At 36.5% G+C, this 18,153-nt stretch overlaps 1 protein-coding gene across 1 annotated transcript in view; it reads right to left on the bottom strand.

Moving 5' to 3' along the window:
* Window positions 1-18,153, bottom strand: part of VWA8 (von Willebrand factor A domain containing 8) — a 181,433-nt gene that overhangs the window by 47,742 nt on the left and 115,538 nt on the right. The window contains exons 27-34 of the mRNA XM_048295381.1: window positions 14,356-14,464; window positions 13,290-13,428; window positions 11,818-12,020; window positions 5,093-5,209; window positions 4,554-4,618; window positions 4,329-4,454; window positions 3,596-3,705; window positions 1,448-1,602 (exon numbers count right to left, since the gene is read on the bottom strand). Of these exons, the coding sequence (XP_048151338.1) occupies window positions 1,448-1,602; window positions 3,596-3,705; window positions 4,329-4,454; window positions 4,554-4,618; window positions 5,093-5,209; window positions 11,818-12,020; window positions 13,290-13,428; window positions 14,356-14,464 (1,024 nt within the window). The remainder of the gene's footprint in view (window positions 1-1,447; window positions 1,603-3,595; window positions 3,706-4,328; window positions 4,455-4,553; window positions 4,619-5,092; window positions 5,210-11,817; window positions 12,021-13,289; window positions 13,429-14,355; window positions 14,465-18,153) is intronic.

Raw genomic sequence — 18,153 nt, 5'->3', positions numbered from 1 at the left:
GAAATAACCTAATTTGGAACCAAACTATGTAAAAAACTGTTAGGTTTCCACTAATAAAGATAAATGTAAACAGGTATTTCAGTAATAAATTCAAAGGTAATCAATAAGGCTGGGACTTAGTTCCAGGTTCAGAGATTTAAGTGTAGGTCTCCACATCAAAGCCAGTGGCTCCATCTTCCAGTATGGTCAAAAGAGGCTGGAGGAAAAATCATCTTGAAGGTCTTAGTGTTTGCTAAACTGAGCACTGCTGTTACAGATAAGACCTCAGATAGCTTGTTCATACTAAACACCTACACCACCAGCACTGAACACTGAATCTGAAGTTTTGCCCCATCACTCTAACATTCACCCTTAGCACTCCTTCTTTGACATTCACACGGACTTCTAAAACTATGTATGAGGAAAGACGGTGCCTCAGTCTAAATCAGGCAGAGCCAAAAATGCTTCATCACCCACATTAGTGTGTTAGTACTGAAGTGTGCAGCTCCTTTAGTACTCCCTCCTCTAGACCACCTCTCTTTTTCAGCAATAAATTCACATCTATTGTAAGCAATATGAAAAGCTATAATAACTATATGGTAATATAAAACCAAACCAAGGAAAACTCAAAAGCTAACTGCAAAGACTGTCTTATTGACAAAAACATATTTTTGAATCATTTTGGATTTCAAAGAATTTTCTTCTGTCATTTAGCTTTCCCAAAATTCATGTCTGTTAACACTTACATTTTCTAATTTGCCCCAATTTATTAAACAAACGTGAAATGCAATTATTTATTCCATAATCACTACTCTTTTTATGTACCATTGGGGCCAAATATAAAAAAAGTCCAAAGAATTAAACATTCTGCTTGTATTTTCCCTGTGTTTGCCTTCACTCCTTGCAATAGCCCTAGTTGTTACACTGCTAAGTTTCCCTTTCTTTTCTGGTGCTTTTCTAACTGTGTCATGGCAGTAAGCACACTTACATGGACTATTTACACTTAGCTACTTTTTTCAGTAGTGATGGGGCTTTATAGTTTTGCTATCGTTTTCTGTATCTTTTTTTCTTTTTCCTAAATCTAGTCCTGCTACCTGCTGCACACTGGGCAAAAAGTTCACACCGAACAGTTCAAAATTATACTGATATTCTTTTTCTCAGTGGTTAGGCTTGATTAAAAAATGGTAAAACACATCATTTAGAAAATTACTCTAGCCAGCACTGTTCAGATCTTACCAAAAATGAATTTTGTCTGTGCTAGACATTGTGTTGTGCCATTTATTATTACTTAAAAAACCACAAGCACCCCTCTAGATTAGACTACCCTAACAAACAGTGTACACTACATTAATTTGTCCCTTACTGTCATTCCCTTCTTTTTCCAAATCATTTGGTAAACAGGTACTTAACAGGTTACAGAATAAATGAGACCATACTATTTCATTGTATAATAATGCTGAGAATTTACCAAGAGGTCTGGGAAACCAATAACAATAGTAGCATAATTATGTTCATCTGAGAAGATCCTGTTGGGGGAGCTGATCTTTTGTCCCACAGCTGCACTGAGGTTTTCTGAAGATAGCTGGTCAATTGAAACTGCATGAGGCACACACAGTTCTGACACTAAACAGGGAAATTAAACAAAATTAGTCATTAAATCCAGATGTGCAATAGGAAACGATATTAACTGTAAGAGCACTGAGCACTGAACATTGCTATTACTTTGAGCATAAAATTACTAAAAAGCAGAAGATCTGATTATACTATACCATAACACAGAGGAGAAGGAAGTAATCTTATTTTTGTAAAGTTAAGTACTTAAAATCAGGAAATACTAGTTTTGTAGTTGCTTATACCACTTAATTTTGCCCTCTACTGTACAGATGAGGCAGGAAGCCTGTGGAATAGAACAGCACGTGATCTCATTGAAAATTGTTATATGCAAATGCACCAAAAGGCAAAACACAGGTTTGCATAGGTGTCAATGTGACATTTCTCAGTGACACTCTTGCTGTCTTTGCAATTTAAATAATGTTGTTTGTAATGCATTTCTGTTATAAATGCTGCTTTGGTTTTGTCTTTAAGCTAATGAAAACTGAACTTCATTCTGTGCATCTGTAAGAGCCCTTTACCTTGCCTCAAATTACCAACAGAGTCAGAACCTGCTATCTTTAGTTCTGCACTAGTTCCACTTTGATGAGCAGACTACCTTGTTCATATGTCAGTGGGAGAAAATCTTTCCTCCCTCAAAGGATAAAAGGTCTGGGTCAGCAGTAAAGCCACACTGGTCTACCTTTCTTTTAGTTCTCCTGCCACAGCTTCTTCCTCAAAGAACAAGAACAGGCTGAAGATGTTACAGTTGGGGTTTGCTGGAGGATTTGGAAAAAGGTGGACAGGGTATGATATGATAACATTTTAGATTGGAAGAGATGAAACGAGATAACAAAGGAGAAAAATAGCACAGAAAGCATGCAGCAATGAACTGCCCACAAACACTTTGGGACTGGAAATTATAATAACATTTCTATCCATCTGAGGAATGATACTCCAGAATGGTTTCTAAATAAGGTAGTAAGAGGAAGGAAACTACTGTGCTCTGATAGCACTTGATAAGTTGGTAGAGTAAACTGCACAAGAGTTAAAAAGGATTCTGGATATTTAGACTGTGGTTAGTTTTTGGTATCCACCTGGTTGCTATTTATGTAAAATAAGCCCTATTATTTGTCAATAACATTTGTTTGTACCATGTTTACACTGTGTTAATCTCATTTTTCTTACTAATGCTAGCCACAAGAACCAGAACAAAACTTGTTCCTCCTTTAAGAGATATTAAAGTGGTTTCTCTGCTTGTTTCCTCTGTCTCTCTGATACATAACGGCCAAAACCTATGAACTGTTAGGTGGGATGCACATGTACTTCCAGTCTTCTTAAACCAAGTAAACTAAAGATTCTGTGCACCGAGATCAAATGCTCCAGATTGAAAAGGCTATGAGATTTGAAGACAGACATCTTACCAGGCAGAATGATGACCATTGGAGATTTCTGCCTTACTCTGTAACTAAGACATGCCTCAATGCCTAGCACCATCTGGGAATTTTACTGATCAAATTCCCCCCATCTTTTAACACAGGTGTGATGGCCTCAATGGCCTCCTGCACACTATCAACAGAACTACAGAAACTGTGACTTCTGTTCTAACAGTAGGTGGCTTGCATTTTTCTAAGGGTTGGGAAATCTTTTCCAGCTCATCTGAGTGTGAGTAGCAGACCTGCAACAGTCTACAGCCTGGACTCATTAATATATTTGTTCCCTTCTATTCCTGTTCTAATTCCTGCCTCGTCATTTTTCTTCCTTTTCCATTCTACATGCTTGTCTGTAGGGTCTTGAATGCTACAATGAAACAAAAATTCTTTATTCAAACAACTTGAAGTTTGATCATGGAATGTGCCATGCCTTGACAAAAGCTGTTATTATTAACCAAACATGATAAGGGGGGCAAAAACAGAATCAGAGAGATGGTTACTCAGACCTTTAAAGAGCCTTGTTTGTGCAGCTGCAAACAGAAGTGATAAAAAGAAAAAAGAAAAAAGGAACTAGCCAAATTTGCATTCAATACCTGTTGTTAAGCCAAATCCCATGTCAGCTGGCTCTTCACTCAATGCATGCAGCTGGCAAACCTCACTGTCTTGAGCTTCCATATGGGCACGCTTGGTTAAAAGAAATTTCCTGTAAAGGATACACATTTATAATAATTCCCAACTAAACTTGTAACTTTAAACAATGACTTTTATCTTCGGAAACAGTGAAAACATTCTACATTTATATAAACAAGGTTATCAACACCTTTTGCTAAAACTAAATATAATTTCCCAAACATCTGTGAGATAGGAAAGGGTAGGCCAGCAAGTGGCAGATTTGTCTTCTTATTTACACACTTTCATTTGCTGTGCGTTCATGAAAATGAGACAGCAGAATAACATTTCTTTCATATGACCGTGAAAGTAAAGGAAGCAGGCTCTAACTCTGGATAATGTGTCTGTATTTCCAGGGATAGGTCCACCAACATTCTCATTTCTAAAGTTCAACACCACCTCAGTAGAATTAATATTAACATGCATACAATCAAAGTTAGTCTAGACTTTCAGAGGCTGGCATATCCTCTTCATTTCCTACTCTAAAAGCCTACCTGCAAATTCACCTCAGCAAATTTGCATCTTAAACACCCACTTTTCAAGTCCAGCCAGTCTCACAAACAGAAAAAACTAAGTATGAGACCAGGAGTGAAACTCTGAACACAAATGAGACACAAACAAGACATAATGCCGTCGAGACAACTAGGCTGAACTAACTTATTTGTTTTGTTTTCCACCAAGAGCCACCGGTCTTCAGCCACCAGGAAAACAGATTTCAGACTGATCGGAAGTGAGATGGTGTGAGTTTGACCCTCCAATACATCCAGTACAATAAGATGGTTTCTATAAAATTGGAAGGCAAGAAAAGAATAATCAGATAGGGATATACACAAGGAGATCCGATATAAATCAATTTAATACAAGGATATAATTTACTCTCACCCTGTTTCTTTGTAGAACACCAGCCAGTTTTTGTGTGAAAACTCGCGGCACATTTTGTAGTTGCTCTGTATAAAAATACATCATAGGGCAATTAGTGTTTGTTAGATTTGTCCCAGTGAGTTTCCCTGACTCCTCTGAAAGTGTACTAGTTTTTTTCCTTTATTTAGAAGAATCCATAGCTTTAATTGCCTCTCAAAATGCTATCTAGCTTGCCTTGTTCCTACTCATAAATTGCATCATAACTGAGTTCATTATTTTGGACATAATTCATTGTAACAAAATGTTCCGTTATTTCCAGTTCTAGGCCTAAAAAGGGATATTTTAAAGATACATATCTTCAGACAACTTATTTATATTTCTTCTATCAATATTCCATAACAATGCTATTTTATGCATAAGACATTTAAACATAAGAGTAAACAACTAAATGCTTGGGCTGTAAAACCAGGAAAACCCTAATGATCCTGGGGTAGTTTTTCCAATACTGACATTTGCTTTTAAAAAAACTTAGTATAATAGCGGTAGGTGCTATTCCTCACCATCTCTTCTTTGTTGCTCCACCAAGATGTTCTCTTAGGAGAGTCTTGAGCATCTGGTGAGAGCAAAAGTCGGCGAAGAGCACCACTGCTTGTATCCAGCAACAACACAACATTGCTCTGTAAATGAAAAGCAGATCGATGTACATCTCAAGCCCATTTAAGAGACTACAACAAAACTATCTGAACCACTTTCACAACTCGAGCCACTTAGGACATTTCGAAAAGATCATCTAGATTTTGTTGCAAAACATAAGCTGGATTTTCTTGGTTCATTTCAAAGTTCATAGAGAAATTGAATTGAAGAGGTTAAGTACATGCAAGGGCTGGAATGATATTACAGTTTTTCCATAGCATTTTATCTATACATCTCATATGAATCTCTGCATAATTTCTAGGAACAGGACTAGTATCATTTACATGTCTAAGATGCAGCTACAGGTAAGAGATATTAGTTCTGTCAAGTCACTAAAATATTTCACTTCAGTTTTTATGTTTGCTTACCATTTTTCTACTGTACCCATTGCTTAAGTCCCACTGAAGGTGAAAAACTGGTGAAAGAAAAAATGGCTCAGTACTTTCTCTCCAAGTTCATATTTCCGATACTGTGGAGCCTATTAAATATTCCAGAGTGTGACAATCCTTCTGTGACCTGCACACTCTTGATAGCTTATAGTGTCCAAGATAGGACAGTTGTTGGAGGACAGCAGGATGACTGAAGAGGATGAAGACCAGAAGCAGACACAAATCTCCATGTATCACATGAAAATATAGTCTGCTAAATTTTGAATTTCGTCAGATTTCTCATTTGTTCCTCAATGCCCAAGGGTCAACACATGCTGTCAAATGATGGGGGCTTTTTAAGCATTTCTTTTTGCAAAGTACTACAGCTGCTCCTAATGTTTTTAACTAAGAATTCAAGACAATTGTCATTCAGGGCCGACCTTAACTGCATCAAATGAAATTTAAAAGGTACAAAGGAATAAGTTAATTAAGCCTTGGGTTCAATTTTTTGTTTGCCATTCAAGGAAACATTCAGCTCTGCAAGGACATTAGGTTCTGCAAGGATGTACTAAAAGTAAACTGCCTACGTACAACATGTGCAATAACGCACAATAGACGTTAAGGAAGTAAAACATAAATTCCCACGAATTCCCCTAAATAAAACAAATACAAACAATCTGAGTCACAGCAGTTTTGTTCTTTTGGGTACTCTTCATACTTTCACTAGAAATACTTGTGAGAGTTAACTTTAATAATAACAGTAATTTGAAGCTAAATATGGTAAAGTATTTAAAATATTATCATGTTATTTGGAGCATTTGGGAATTTCAGTTCAAGTTCAATATTTCTAAAAAAAGAAGCTTGCTTATGTATTACAAACCAAAATTATAGAAATGTGGTTCAGGAAAAAAAAAATAGGACATTTGCTTTGGATTTTGGTTTTCTGCCATATTTCATTTATACAATCCTGAAACAGCATTAGCCTTCCACATGAGATAAAGAACACATACAAATCAATTACATTCTTCCACTTAGTGTTAAATTTATGAGAGCAGTTGGTAGTATAAAAAGCTTCTCTACTCCACCCCTTTTGATGTTAATGGTTTCCTTCTGTGCTAAGTGACTGATGTATATTCTGTCTGTGTTTAAGAATAGATTTTTGCGTCATTTGTGAACGCATCCAAGAGCAGCTCTGGCAGCTCTTCAAGTGGGCTGGGAAAAGACACTGGTGTGCAATTCCACTGTGTTTGTTCTTGACTGGGAGAAAAGTAACCTTTGGGCGACCTCCCGACCCCAATGTCTGGAATTCCAAGCTCTGGACAGATGCAATAACCAATCTTGTGAAGTGATGTGCCTTTATTTTTAGTTACTGCAAAGTTTCCCTTTACTTACTGCTGATTTTATTTTAACCGGCATTTCCTCTAAGAAGTTCTTAAACCAAACAGGGCTGTGACTTCATTTTGCTGGTGTGGGAAGTTGTTCCTTATGGTTTTGCAGAAAGAGGGGAGAGCTTGCGGAAGTTTCAGAGTGGGACAGTGCAAATAACTCAGTTTAACATTCTTGTATTCTTCTCTGCAAGTTCACTCTCAGTTTTGATCTCTCTGCCCTCGATGCTCATGTCCTGAGCAAGCAAGTTGCAAACACAGATTCTTCTTAGCTGTCAGCTTCAGACTGAGGCTGATCCTTAGCTAGGCAGGGTAATCATACATCCACTTGCGTCCTGTCCCACCTTTTCTCACTCAAGGATCCCTTGAGTGATAGAAACATAACAATCCTGACACTGTAAATATTAGGCACACATACAAACATTAACACACTGTCCAGCAGGTTCAGTTGGAAAAAGTCTGTGCAAGAATTTATGGTTTGGGGCTCAAACCATCACATCTTCAGAGGAAGAGAAATGTATGCAAGTAGATTACTGGCAAGTGGTATCTTTCAGATGATTTGGGAGACTTTATTGTACTTGAGATTTCAGAGAACTCAGAGCAACAAGTAGTAGTATAAGCTTTGTGCTTATGGAAAATGAGCCTTCTTCCATTCTACAGAAGGTGCACACATTTCTATTTAAGCAGACCTTTACTATAAGGTGTACTCATAGAAAAGGAACATCTAATATAATATAATATAATATAATATAATATAATATAAAAAAAAAAGGGAACTAGTTTTTGAAGAAAATAAGAAAATACACCTTTTGTTCTGAAGACAAACGTCAGAATATTATGGGGACTAGAGGTTACAGAAGTTACTACTACTATGTTACTGGTCCTTCCATATTCAGGTCCTCACTTGTGCTTCAGGCCAGATCACAAACTGTTAAAAGAAGTCTTCTTTTAAAGAATGGTTAGCATCTTCTACACATGGTGAGTGAGGTGGATCTCTGTGTCACTTCCTGTGCCACAGACTCCCTCACTCCCTTGTTATCAGAGAGCTTTGACAGACCTGCAGGAGCACATGGGACAGGGAAAAGCATTTCCCTCCCTCCCCACCCCGCTTCCTGACCAAGAAAGATAAAAGCAGAGTCAAAGCATGCTGGCAGGACACTGCCTGAACAAAGCTTGTTGTGCTCCCTAAGGTAGACTGTAGCTTACTCTGTTTGTCCAGTTGTAGCCTTTCAACACAGTGAAGTGCTTGTAAAAAAACCTGGAAGTGTGCTGTTAATTTACAATTAACAAATTGTAACAATTAGCAAATCAATTCTCCATGTGCAGTTTGCTCCTACAATCCCACATAAAATCATGCATGAAGGTTATCAGAATTCTTTTTGGTCTGTACTTGCTCTCCTTCTGAGCAGTAGAAGTGATAGATGCAGAAAGAAAAAGGAAAGTGCATATGGCGGGCACAAAGATTTAGCAGAAAATAAGAGTAGGCCTTGAAGTACTTGTGGGGAGGACAGATGGCAGAGGCATTTCTGCTTTGAAAAGATGAATGCAATTCCCATCTTACAAAGAAGTTACTTGAGATTTCTGAAGACTCCTTGCAAAGTCTATGAGTTTAGTCTGAACAAAAAGATAGAGTCAAACCAGCTTGCACTCATTGAGACCAATGGCCACCGTGAGGAATAAAATCATCTATCCTTTCTTCCAAGAAGATGTAGATGTGGCCTAAAATCAGATAAATCTCTCACTTGTGCCATTAAGTTAGAGCTTTGAGGAGTTTACTTTCAGTAAAAATTTATTTAGAAGGACAGGAAGGAATGATGATTTTTCATTTTATTTCACTGGAGGGCTCTACTGAATCTAGATGGATGTCATCTGGGAACAAGATAAAACATACAAGCTTATTTGAAGAGCCACAACATCATCATCTCATCTTTTCCAATAAGGTTATCATCCATTTTAAATTGTTCTTTTTCATAACTTAGTCAGAAACATTCATCTCCAAAGATCTCTATTAAAAGAAAAAAATGAAAAAAACTGCTTTTGGTATTGTCTAATTAATGGATTATATTATTTATGAAATAGCAGCTGTCAAATGGCCCTTTTATTTAATAAATGCAAGTTCTTATTTCTACAAATATTGTTAATACTTCTTAGTCTTCTTGCAACTAAACACAGATGAATCTCTAAAGCATCAAATACATTTTTTATATTACTTGTTCTTCTTGTTTTGTTTGATGCACCCCTGGTACAATGAGCTAACTCTTGTAGCGTTGCCCAAAATGCAGATGTGCCACTAATCTACTTTTCTTAACATATGAATGCTGCAGGTTCTGAGTTTATGCCTGCCAGTGATCTTAGTACACCCAAATGTAGGCATCTTGACTATATGTTAAGCATCCTTCTGTAGTCAGTGGAAAGACAGAGACACATCCAGAGGGCAATTAAACATATTCTACTTTAGCTGAGATGAAATGCTCTTCAGGTCACCTTTATTCTCCCAGCAAATACAGAAGGTACTTGGATTATTATCTTAGATCATATGCTTACCTGCTAACATCAATAATAATGGATTAAATTTCATACACAGCAACATTCACCTCATTTCACAGGTGCACAGAGCACATGATTTTTCCATGGCTCCATTGCAGGAAGAGTTAGGAATAAAACCTAAGCTCCATGTGAAAAAATTACACTGCTTGAGAATCCCTCTTGTGATTCAGTGGGAACTAGAGATCCTAACACTTGAAACACAACATAAGGAATGATAGCAGTGGCTGTGAAGACTGTAACAGCAGTTACTTGTCTAACCTGTGCTTCAGTGCCTCACTTAAAAACCAATCCCAAACAAATTACCAATGTAGTCCGTGGATACAAGCATACAATATACAAGAGAATAATTATTCTTCTTTTTTTGTTTTCTGTTCAAGCTGCTTACTTAAGTTCTCAAGAAATCTAAAATTACTTTTGAATGGTGTTCTAAGTATAGGACTTTTTGCAACCCAGTTTGTAATTAAATGAAACATATTTTCACAAACAGTGAGTAAGGTCTGCCTTAATGGTAAAAATATGTAAAAAAGCCCTAAGGTAATGAAAACATTCTGAATATTTTAATTTTGTATTATTTTCCAGTCTAAAACAGGCTTATTTCCAGACAGGATGTATTCACCTGTAGCACTTGCCAAGAAAGGCAAGTCTGAAACTGGCAATATTTAGCTCTGTCAGAGAAAAACATGAGGTTACAGCATGACTGAAGTCATCTGGAAAGGGAAATGAACTGCCACAGTCTCTCCACAGAACAAATTTTACTTCAGAGTCAGAAAAGTATCTCTCTCATACTATCACTAAAAGATATATTCCATGAGGACAGCCAAAACGAGACTCTGAGATAACTACCTAAAGCTTCACAGAAGAACCTTCATTTCGGACACCAAATGCTACTGTGATTTGGTTAAAAACAAAATGGTAGGAATTTTGGAGACTTAGAAAGCAAAGAATATTGCTGGCTTTATATTAAAAAGTGTGAGACGTTCTAAACATTCTTAGATACAAGACAGACTGCCATCTGTTTTAGTTTCCTGCATGAACTGTGCCAAAGAGAGCCAAGAATTATTTAAAACCAAACAAATGTGCTATGTGCATCTCAAAATAGCCCAAATGGTATTTCTATAGCTGTTCAACAAGCAGGTAACCTCAGAACCATATTTTTTCCAGTTTGCCTTGGAAAGTATCCAACAGGCAGCTGCACCTGCATAGGCAGTTCTACAAAAGGCAGAAGACTTGTGTTTCTCATAAGGCACTGAGCTTAACTGTAGCATTTGATACCAGAAAGTGGCATCAACACCCAACACGTGTTCCTGGAACAACAGTATTGCAGATACACTAGAAATGACTGAAAACTATTAACATCCCAACTCAATGTAGGAAAGGTTCTCCTAGATTGAAGTATTTCACCTACTGAAAAATCGACAGAAGAAATTCAAAGAAAGGAAAAACCCGACAACAATAATGACCAGATTTAATGCCTGTATCAAACCATAGTGACTGGTAGCATAATAAACTATTATTAATATTAAATAATGAACAGCAGCAGCCCAGTATACACTGTTGTGTCTTCCCACTCCTGGGCAAAGAGGTTTTGAATTGGAAATTTTACAGTCAGTTCACAGATAGTAAGAGAAAGTGCAAAGTATGCAATAGTTGTCTTTAAAAAAAGCATTTGAGTCAAACCAACACTGAAATTGTCAGTGGTTCTCAGTTTGCATTGCTGATGTCAAGGCTTACCTAGTCTCCCTTCTAGTCTCGACACTTCACGTTACAGAACAAGAAATATAAGGATTCACAAAACAAATCACAAATAGTGGCATGGAGCAAACACAAGCAACATTTTACTTTGTGACTCAGAAAACATCTCTTTTATACACTATTTGAAGAGTAAAAGGGGGACAAGATTGGAGCAGAACTTAAGTTCACATAAAACACTTTACTCTGCACTTTACAAACATATGCTGTTTGACTGAGACTCCTGAACTTTATCTACTCTCCCCCTTTCTCCCATAAAGGCCAATCTTCCTCTATCAGTAAGAGAAGACAAGCAGGTAAAACTCAGCTTCAATAATAGAAGAGGACATTGTCCAGCTAAAGAGTGCAAGAGGAAAATCTCCATATAAACCTAACGCTGAAGGCAACTCCCAAGCTACAAGTACAGTAAAAGAGAGAACATTCAGCAGGCGATAGCCTTGTCTGGACTATTTCAGTCTATAGAGGTAGAGTCTCCAGTGATTTACCCTCATGATACTACTTTGCTCATGACTAAACATTTAGCTAGAATTTAATTTTTTTTACCTCCTCTTCATGTAGAACCACTTGACCTTTAAGTGGATTTCCCAGTGGTGCTGCAGTCACAAAAGGTTGCCAGACACTTCCAACTGTTCTTGGGAAGAGGTCATAAAGATCCATAAAGTATCCACTCTTACTAGAAATGTTCATGAAGTACAAGGAAACAGGATTGCATGTAGTAACATAAAGAATATTTTCATGTTCCTCTTCTGAAATAAGAAAACAAAATAGTGAAAGGCTACTGACATTGTCCATTTCTCTTCTGGAACTAGGTATGTCATAAACTTGGCAGATGATACAGCAAAAAGTACTAAAAAATTACCACTTCTGACAAGGGAGATAAAGAGAAATAATCTCTTGATATCAACTAAATGTTAACAGCCAGAATCTCACCACAACACTATTAACTCTAAACAAGCAGTCCAACACATACTTGTGTAGGCATGACTGCAGTGTCTGCCAGCTGCTAGCATGTTCATCTAATTTTGTTTGTGTATAATCTTGGTTCTTCTTCTTTCTCTATCCCATCCTCCCTTTAAATTCATGTATTTATTAATTAAACATGGGTTGAATGCAAACACTGTACAGAACTTTTCACATAAACCAATTCCTGAATAATTTCAGACAATTCTTGAAATCAATACAAAGCTACCTAATTTCTGTTTCATTGCCATGAAATTCTGCTAATGTATTTATAAATCGGACTGCAAGTAGAAAAAGCAGCATTCCAGGTTTGATCATTAATGATCTCTTTATAATACATAATAATGTTTAGACATGCTTAATGATGAACCCTAAAAACATTTATGAATACTCCCAATGGTGCAATACACTCTGGGACATATGCTGTAGAGGTAACCAAGGCATGTTTGGTCCAGGAAGAAAGAATCAGTATGAGCACAGAGGAAAAAAGCACAACACTCTCCAAGTTAAAAGATTTATATTAAAATTGAATTGAGAGAGGAAAAGTCAAAGAATCGCTTTTGTCAAGTCATGCCATGTTGAACACACAAATTTAACAAACTTGCAATTTTGTGGCTGTGTTCTACTTTAATTACACATCTTTCTCTTAGTTTGAGAAAGATGCACATCCTTACAATGACCACAATGACTCAGTGAAATTATGATCTGACTTCAGGGGATTATTTTTGCATTTCACCTACAATTTAAAAAAAAATAAAAAAGTTATTATTCCTATAGTCCACTCCCATACTCCATATTTTTAATTCCCATATTACAATTCCTAGTATTATTCCTATACTCTATTGCAAGCATACCTAGAAATACACACTACTATAAATGCACTGAAGTATTGTTACTACACTTGAAATTCCTCATACTGCCCTTGTATATTCTGCCAGTAGCTATTGGCAAGCACTTACGAAATCAACAGCCCGGTCACTCCTCATCTCCAGGACATCTCACCTATTTGTAACATTGCAGATCATTACAGAAGTCAGCAGCTTTTCTTACTGTACCTTTTGTTACTGTGACATCACAAATTAAGTTAATTTCATCTAAAGGCAGTGTCCAATAAGCAAGTTCTTCTGTGAAACTGATGGACCTGGCTTCATGTCGTTCCAGTGGAAAGCCTTGAATATTTAAGTACACAGGGCCCTAGAACAAATAATAACAATGAAGGCTTCCTAAAATATTCCACTCCCCATTCTTTATGAAAATATAAAAGCCTTCTTCATGCTGTAATGCTACTAACAACAAAAAACTACTAAATAATTTTTAAATTTAATATTAAACAAATTAAAGGGAAAAGGAAATGCCTTTTCTATGAATTCTCTGAACGTCCATACTACCATTTCCTTTACAGTATAGAAACCTCGTGACTCTCTTCTTTAGTCTTTCAATGGTTTGGAGCCATTATCACTTAGTAGCACGAAGGAGGGAGGTATCATGTACTGATAAAACACAGTTCATACAAGAAAAATGCAAGAATATTTCTGTTTCAAAGAAATTAAATGACAATTTCTTATTATATAAAGTTTAAATCTCACCCATATACCACATCAGAAGTACAGGTTTTTCCTTACTCGCTGGAGTAATAATTACTGAAGTTAAGCCAAGAACTCAAGAGCTGAAAATGACTTAGAAACTTTGGCTGCAGATCAAATTGTACCAAAGGTTCAGATTCAAGCTAAAGACCTGTACGAATTCAGCTGCATGCAAGATAGAAACAGAAAACAGTTTTCTTTTCAGTCTCTGATCTTAGCCAAAAATTGAGATCTGGGGCCTGTAACTGGCCACCCCCAATCATCCAAAACAGCTACAAAGTTCTTTCAGACAAGGTATTTTCAGTATTTTTTCAAGAACTTCTGGCCAAGCTTACTGATTTTCAAGCACATCTTACGTTGTGAGGCATACAAAAATGGTAATTTTCCTAGTCAGTGTAAAAACTCCAAGAACAAGTGACAAGGACCATGCCTTGTATACACTCTTTTTCCTGAAGAAATTAATCACATTTTAGATTCTTCACATCCCAATACATAAAACCAGTATTATATGAATTAAAAAGTACTTTAAAAGACAAACCTTTACATCTATTTTTTGAGTTTCTGATGGACACAGCATTTTCTGTTGTGCATTTCCTGGCCAATCGACTTTCCAGTAGCCCATAAATTTATGTTCTGGTAGTGGCAGTCTGTCAAATAATGTAGGAACAAATGAATATTTACATTTATTAACCAGTAAGTGATATGGAATAAATCATTTACACAACTGCATTTTTCCAACAAAATATATCTGAAGATTCTCTTGCAGAAAATGTTTCCTTGCTGAAATATTTCATTCGTTTTTACATTTTAAATCACAAAAAATTTAGCCTTCTGGACTATTAATACAGACACAACCTAAGCAGTATCATAGAAGAAGAAGCAATGCATATAATATGGCTTCAAAAGGAAAAGTTTTCCAGTCTGAATTATGTGAGACAGGCAGCAAAATAGATCCGAACCATCTCTTGCTTTGCTTTATTCAGATCAGGCAGGGTGGGACAGCACCCCTTAAAGGAACTCCTGTCAGTAGCTCATTCTTCTAAAAGACCAGCAGGATAAGCACAGTAAACACTGAGGCTTGTTAACCATGCAATGAAAGTTCTGCAAATTATTTCTGTTTATTGTACTACGGCTCACATGAACAAAGGCAAAGGAATACAGACATGAGAGTATCCCATTGCCCTCTGGCCAGTACAATCTACAGAGCGGACAGGGACATCTTCAAAACCCACATTTGCTTGCCTTGGTCTTATTTCCTCATTCCTGTACCTTTTATCTAAGGAAGAAATATGTGGACCACAACAAAGCTCATTTTTACAGGGAAAGAAAAAGCTGATATGTGACAATGTAGCATCACAGCAAAATAGAGACAGTGCGATTTTTCCTTCTTCCCTCTGAAGTGATTTACAGCCACTGAAAGCAGCTTGACTTCATTAATTGGCATGAATACCTTCAAACTAACGATCTCATAACTTCTGGCTTCTTTTATTTGGGACCAGTCACTCCTAAAGAGGCCTCCTATCAAAACAGCATTCTGTGTGACATGCTGCTGCACATTATTGTACAGCTACAGGACTTGGCAAGAGAATAGAAGACATTCCTTCTCCCAGTTTCTATAAATATCTTCAAAGTCTATTTTAAGGAAGTTCTCTTAGACTGTTTGTTAAAAGTATCTACTTGGTCTCTTCTGTACCATCTGATGATGCTCGCTCGTTCCTACTGCTACAATTATTTTTCCTCTCCTCACCAACCAGCCTGACACTTTTAGATATTAGAGGTTTGTTTTATATCATCTCTATATTGTTTTCAGAATAAGAAGGGATCCCAAATAAAAAAAAAAAAAATTAAAGTCAGTTGGACTTTATATGAAACTTAGGAAATTTTAGTTTTATTTTATTTTCCCCCTAAGAACTTAAAGAAAAAGGCAGGGAATTAATACAGATATCCCTTAATCTTTGCTACTCATTCAGGAAAGATGTGTTAACATTTCTTAATGGTATATTGACACCAAACCTCAAGCAACAACAGGCCAGAAATCGCAGGCAGTCACTCAGCCTCCATTACCATTCTGTGTTTGGACATCTGCCAAGGCAGTCAGACAGCCAAAGACACTGTTTTGCAAACAGAAAATGGTTTGAATGCTATAGATCATTGGTGTTCACAGATAAATAAATTGCCAGCTGCCAGCAATGCGCCACTGGGGCATGTAATGAGGAAAGCACATCTCATTAATTCCCTCTGTTAGTCAAAGAACTGTGAGAATCTTCACTGCCTGTTTGTTGCCTGACTAAAAATATCAATAGACACCAATGTTTGCAGAGTGATTAATTTTGTATTTTTCCTCACTTCATTTTGCATTTTTCCATTCTTTACACCTAGCTAGTACGGTCAAAATTCTTCCCAAAGAAGAGTAATTAAGCCAGATAAAAAAAAAAAAAAAAAAAAAAAAAAAAAAAAAAAAAAAAAAAAAAATCCCAAGTACAATACATGGCAAATAACAACATTCAACACCATTAGGAAAAAACATTCATGATGCAGTATTTCAACATATACAAAAATTCTTAGATAAATTTATTCACGCAGCTACAAAAACAGGCAATCAGTCAAATCACTAGACTAAATGTCAGTTTAGACATCTGTGAACCAGAATTTTACTTCAGGCTTCCATTTGGGTTTCTAAATGATTTGCTGGCAAAGAGCTAGTTATGTCTTGAGCCACAAGCTGTCTTGTGTGCAAAGAAACCCTGGAGACTTCTTTTTGCTCTATGACTCTTGAGTAGCATAATCTCTGATATGTCTATAATCAGCAATAGTTATTTCCTGTTAGCTCAGTGGAACATCAGCTCTCACAAGGATTTGGACTTTGGTTTTAATTCCTTACACATTACTCCCATGGACAACATCCTAGAAATCAACAACTTTACTAATGATCATGAACAGCTATTAAAATTTAAAACAAAACATATGTTAATAACAAGCTCTAACCAAATACCCATCTTTTTATAGCAACAGAATTACACATTGCATTCCCAAATAAACATTTCCACTCTGTTTCAGCCTTCTAGAGATTTTCTTTGCTAATAGTTCCTCTCCTCCCTCAGGAAAACTGATTTCTCCTTTCTCCTAGATTTTTGAGGTTTTCTTCTCTTCCCTGTTTCTGAATGATTTAGTTTCTCTCAGGCAGTAGAGCAAGTCATCATAAACAGCAAAGAGGAGGGAAAGTAGATCAGAATTTCAGAATAAAACAGAAAGCAGAGTTCATAATACGAAGCTCTTTGTCAAGAGTTATAGGGATCTCATTCTTCCAGGGCCTGACAATTCTTTTTTTCTGTCTCACTGCTCTCTCATGTAAATCTGGTCTAAGAAAGACTAGTATTGAAGAAGCTGGTGGCATTAAGATCTTACAATCAGTCTGCTTCCTGAATGACTTTCAGGAGGGAGTGAGGGTGCAGAAGGACTGGAAGAACATGTCCACACTGAAAATGTGTATACATCTTAACAGCCTTCCTCTAGTGAATATATATGAAACACATTGAAGTAAGGAAATTACTTTCTTTTCCCAGCACTTATAACAAGCAAATTTTAAAAATAACTTGAACTGACAGGATTAGTAAAAACTTCACTAGATGCTCCTGCCACGCTGCTGTATTTCAAATTAATTAACCAAATAGCATTTACATAAAAGGCAGATAGAATACAATGGAAATGTCAACACTGGCAAAAATCTGCAATGCAAAGAGATCTGATAGGTATAAAAAGTGCAGTGGTTGGGTAAGAATGGTACTAAAACTCCACTGGTCTCTCCAGCTGGGGTGTACAGAGCAGTCCATGATTTTTGCCTTCCTCAAAAGCCGGAAAGGGTTTCTAGAAGAGAAAAACTACAGGTAGACTGCATTAATCTTGTAAGAAATACAAGATTTAAGAGCAAGTTCTAAGGAATTATTCCTGATCAGTTCTTTGATTACGCATCTGTCAAAGCCCATTGCTTAAAGAAAATTCAAAATTGTTTTTATGTTTATTCAACCCTTAATTTTAGATCCCGGTTTTCTACCAGATTACTGCTGTCCATGAAATGTATATATAAGCATTTTGTATTTTGATCAGAAAAGTGATTGCACAACACCTACAGCTGATGGGCCAATTCTACAAAAAATTACTATTTAACCTGTTTAACCTGAATTTCTCCATGCACAGCCGTCAAAGCGGAAATGATCTGTCAAAAGATAATTCTCTTGTGCTGCTAGAAAACTTTTCAAAGTGACACCTATAGAACACAATTTTTTTCCATTTTTATATTTTTGATTTAAGAAACAAAATTCATTTTAGGATATTTAAA

This window comes from Corvus hawaiiensis, chromosome 2, assembly GCF_020740725.1.
Source record: "Corvus hawaiiensis isolate bCorHaw1 chromosome 2, bCorHaw1.pri.cur, whole genome shotgun sequence".
In the NCBI taxonomy this organism is placed as follows: Eukaryota; Metazoa; Chordata; class Aves; order Passeriformes; family Corvidae; genus Corvus; species Corvus hawaiiensis.
This window is presented reverse-complemented; position numbering and strand designations above follow the sequence as displayed.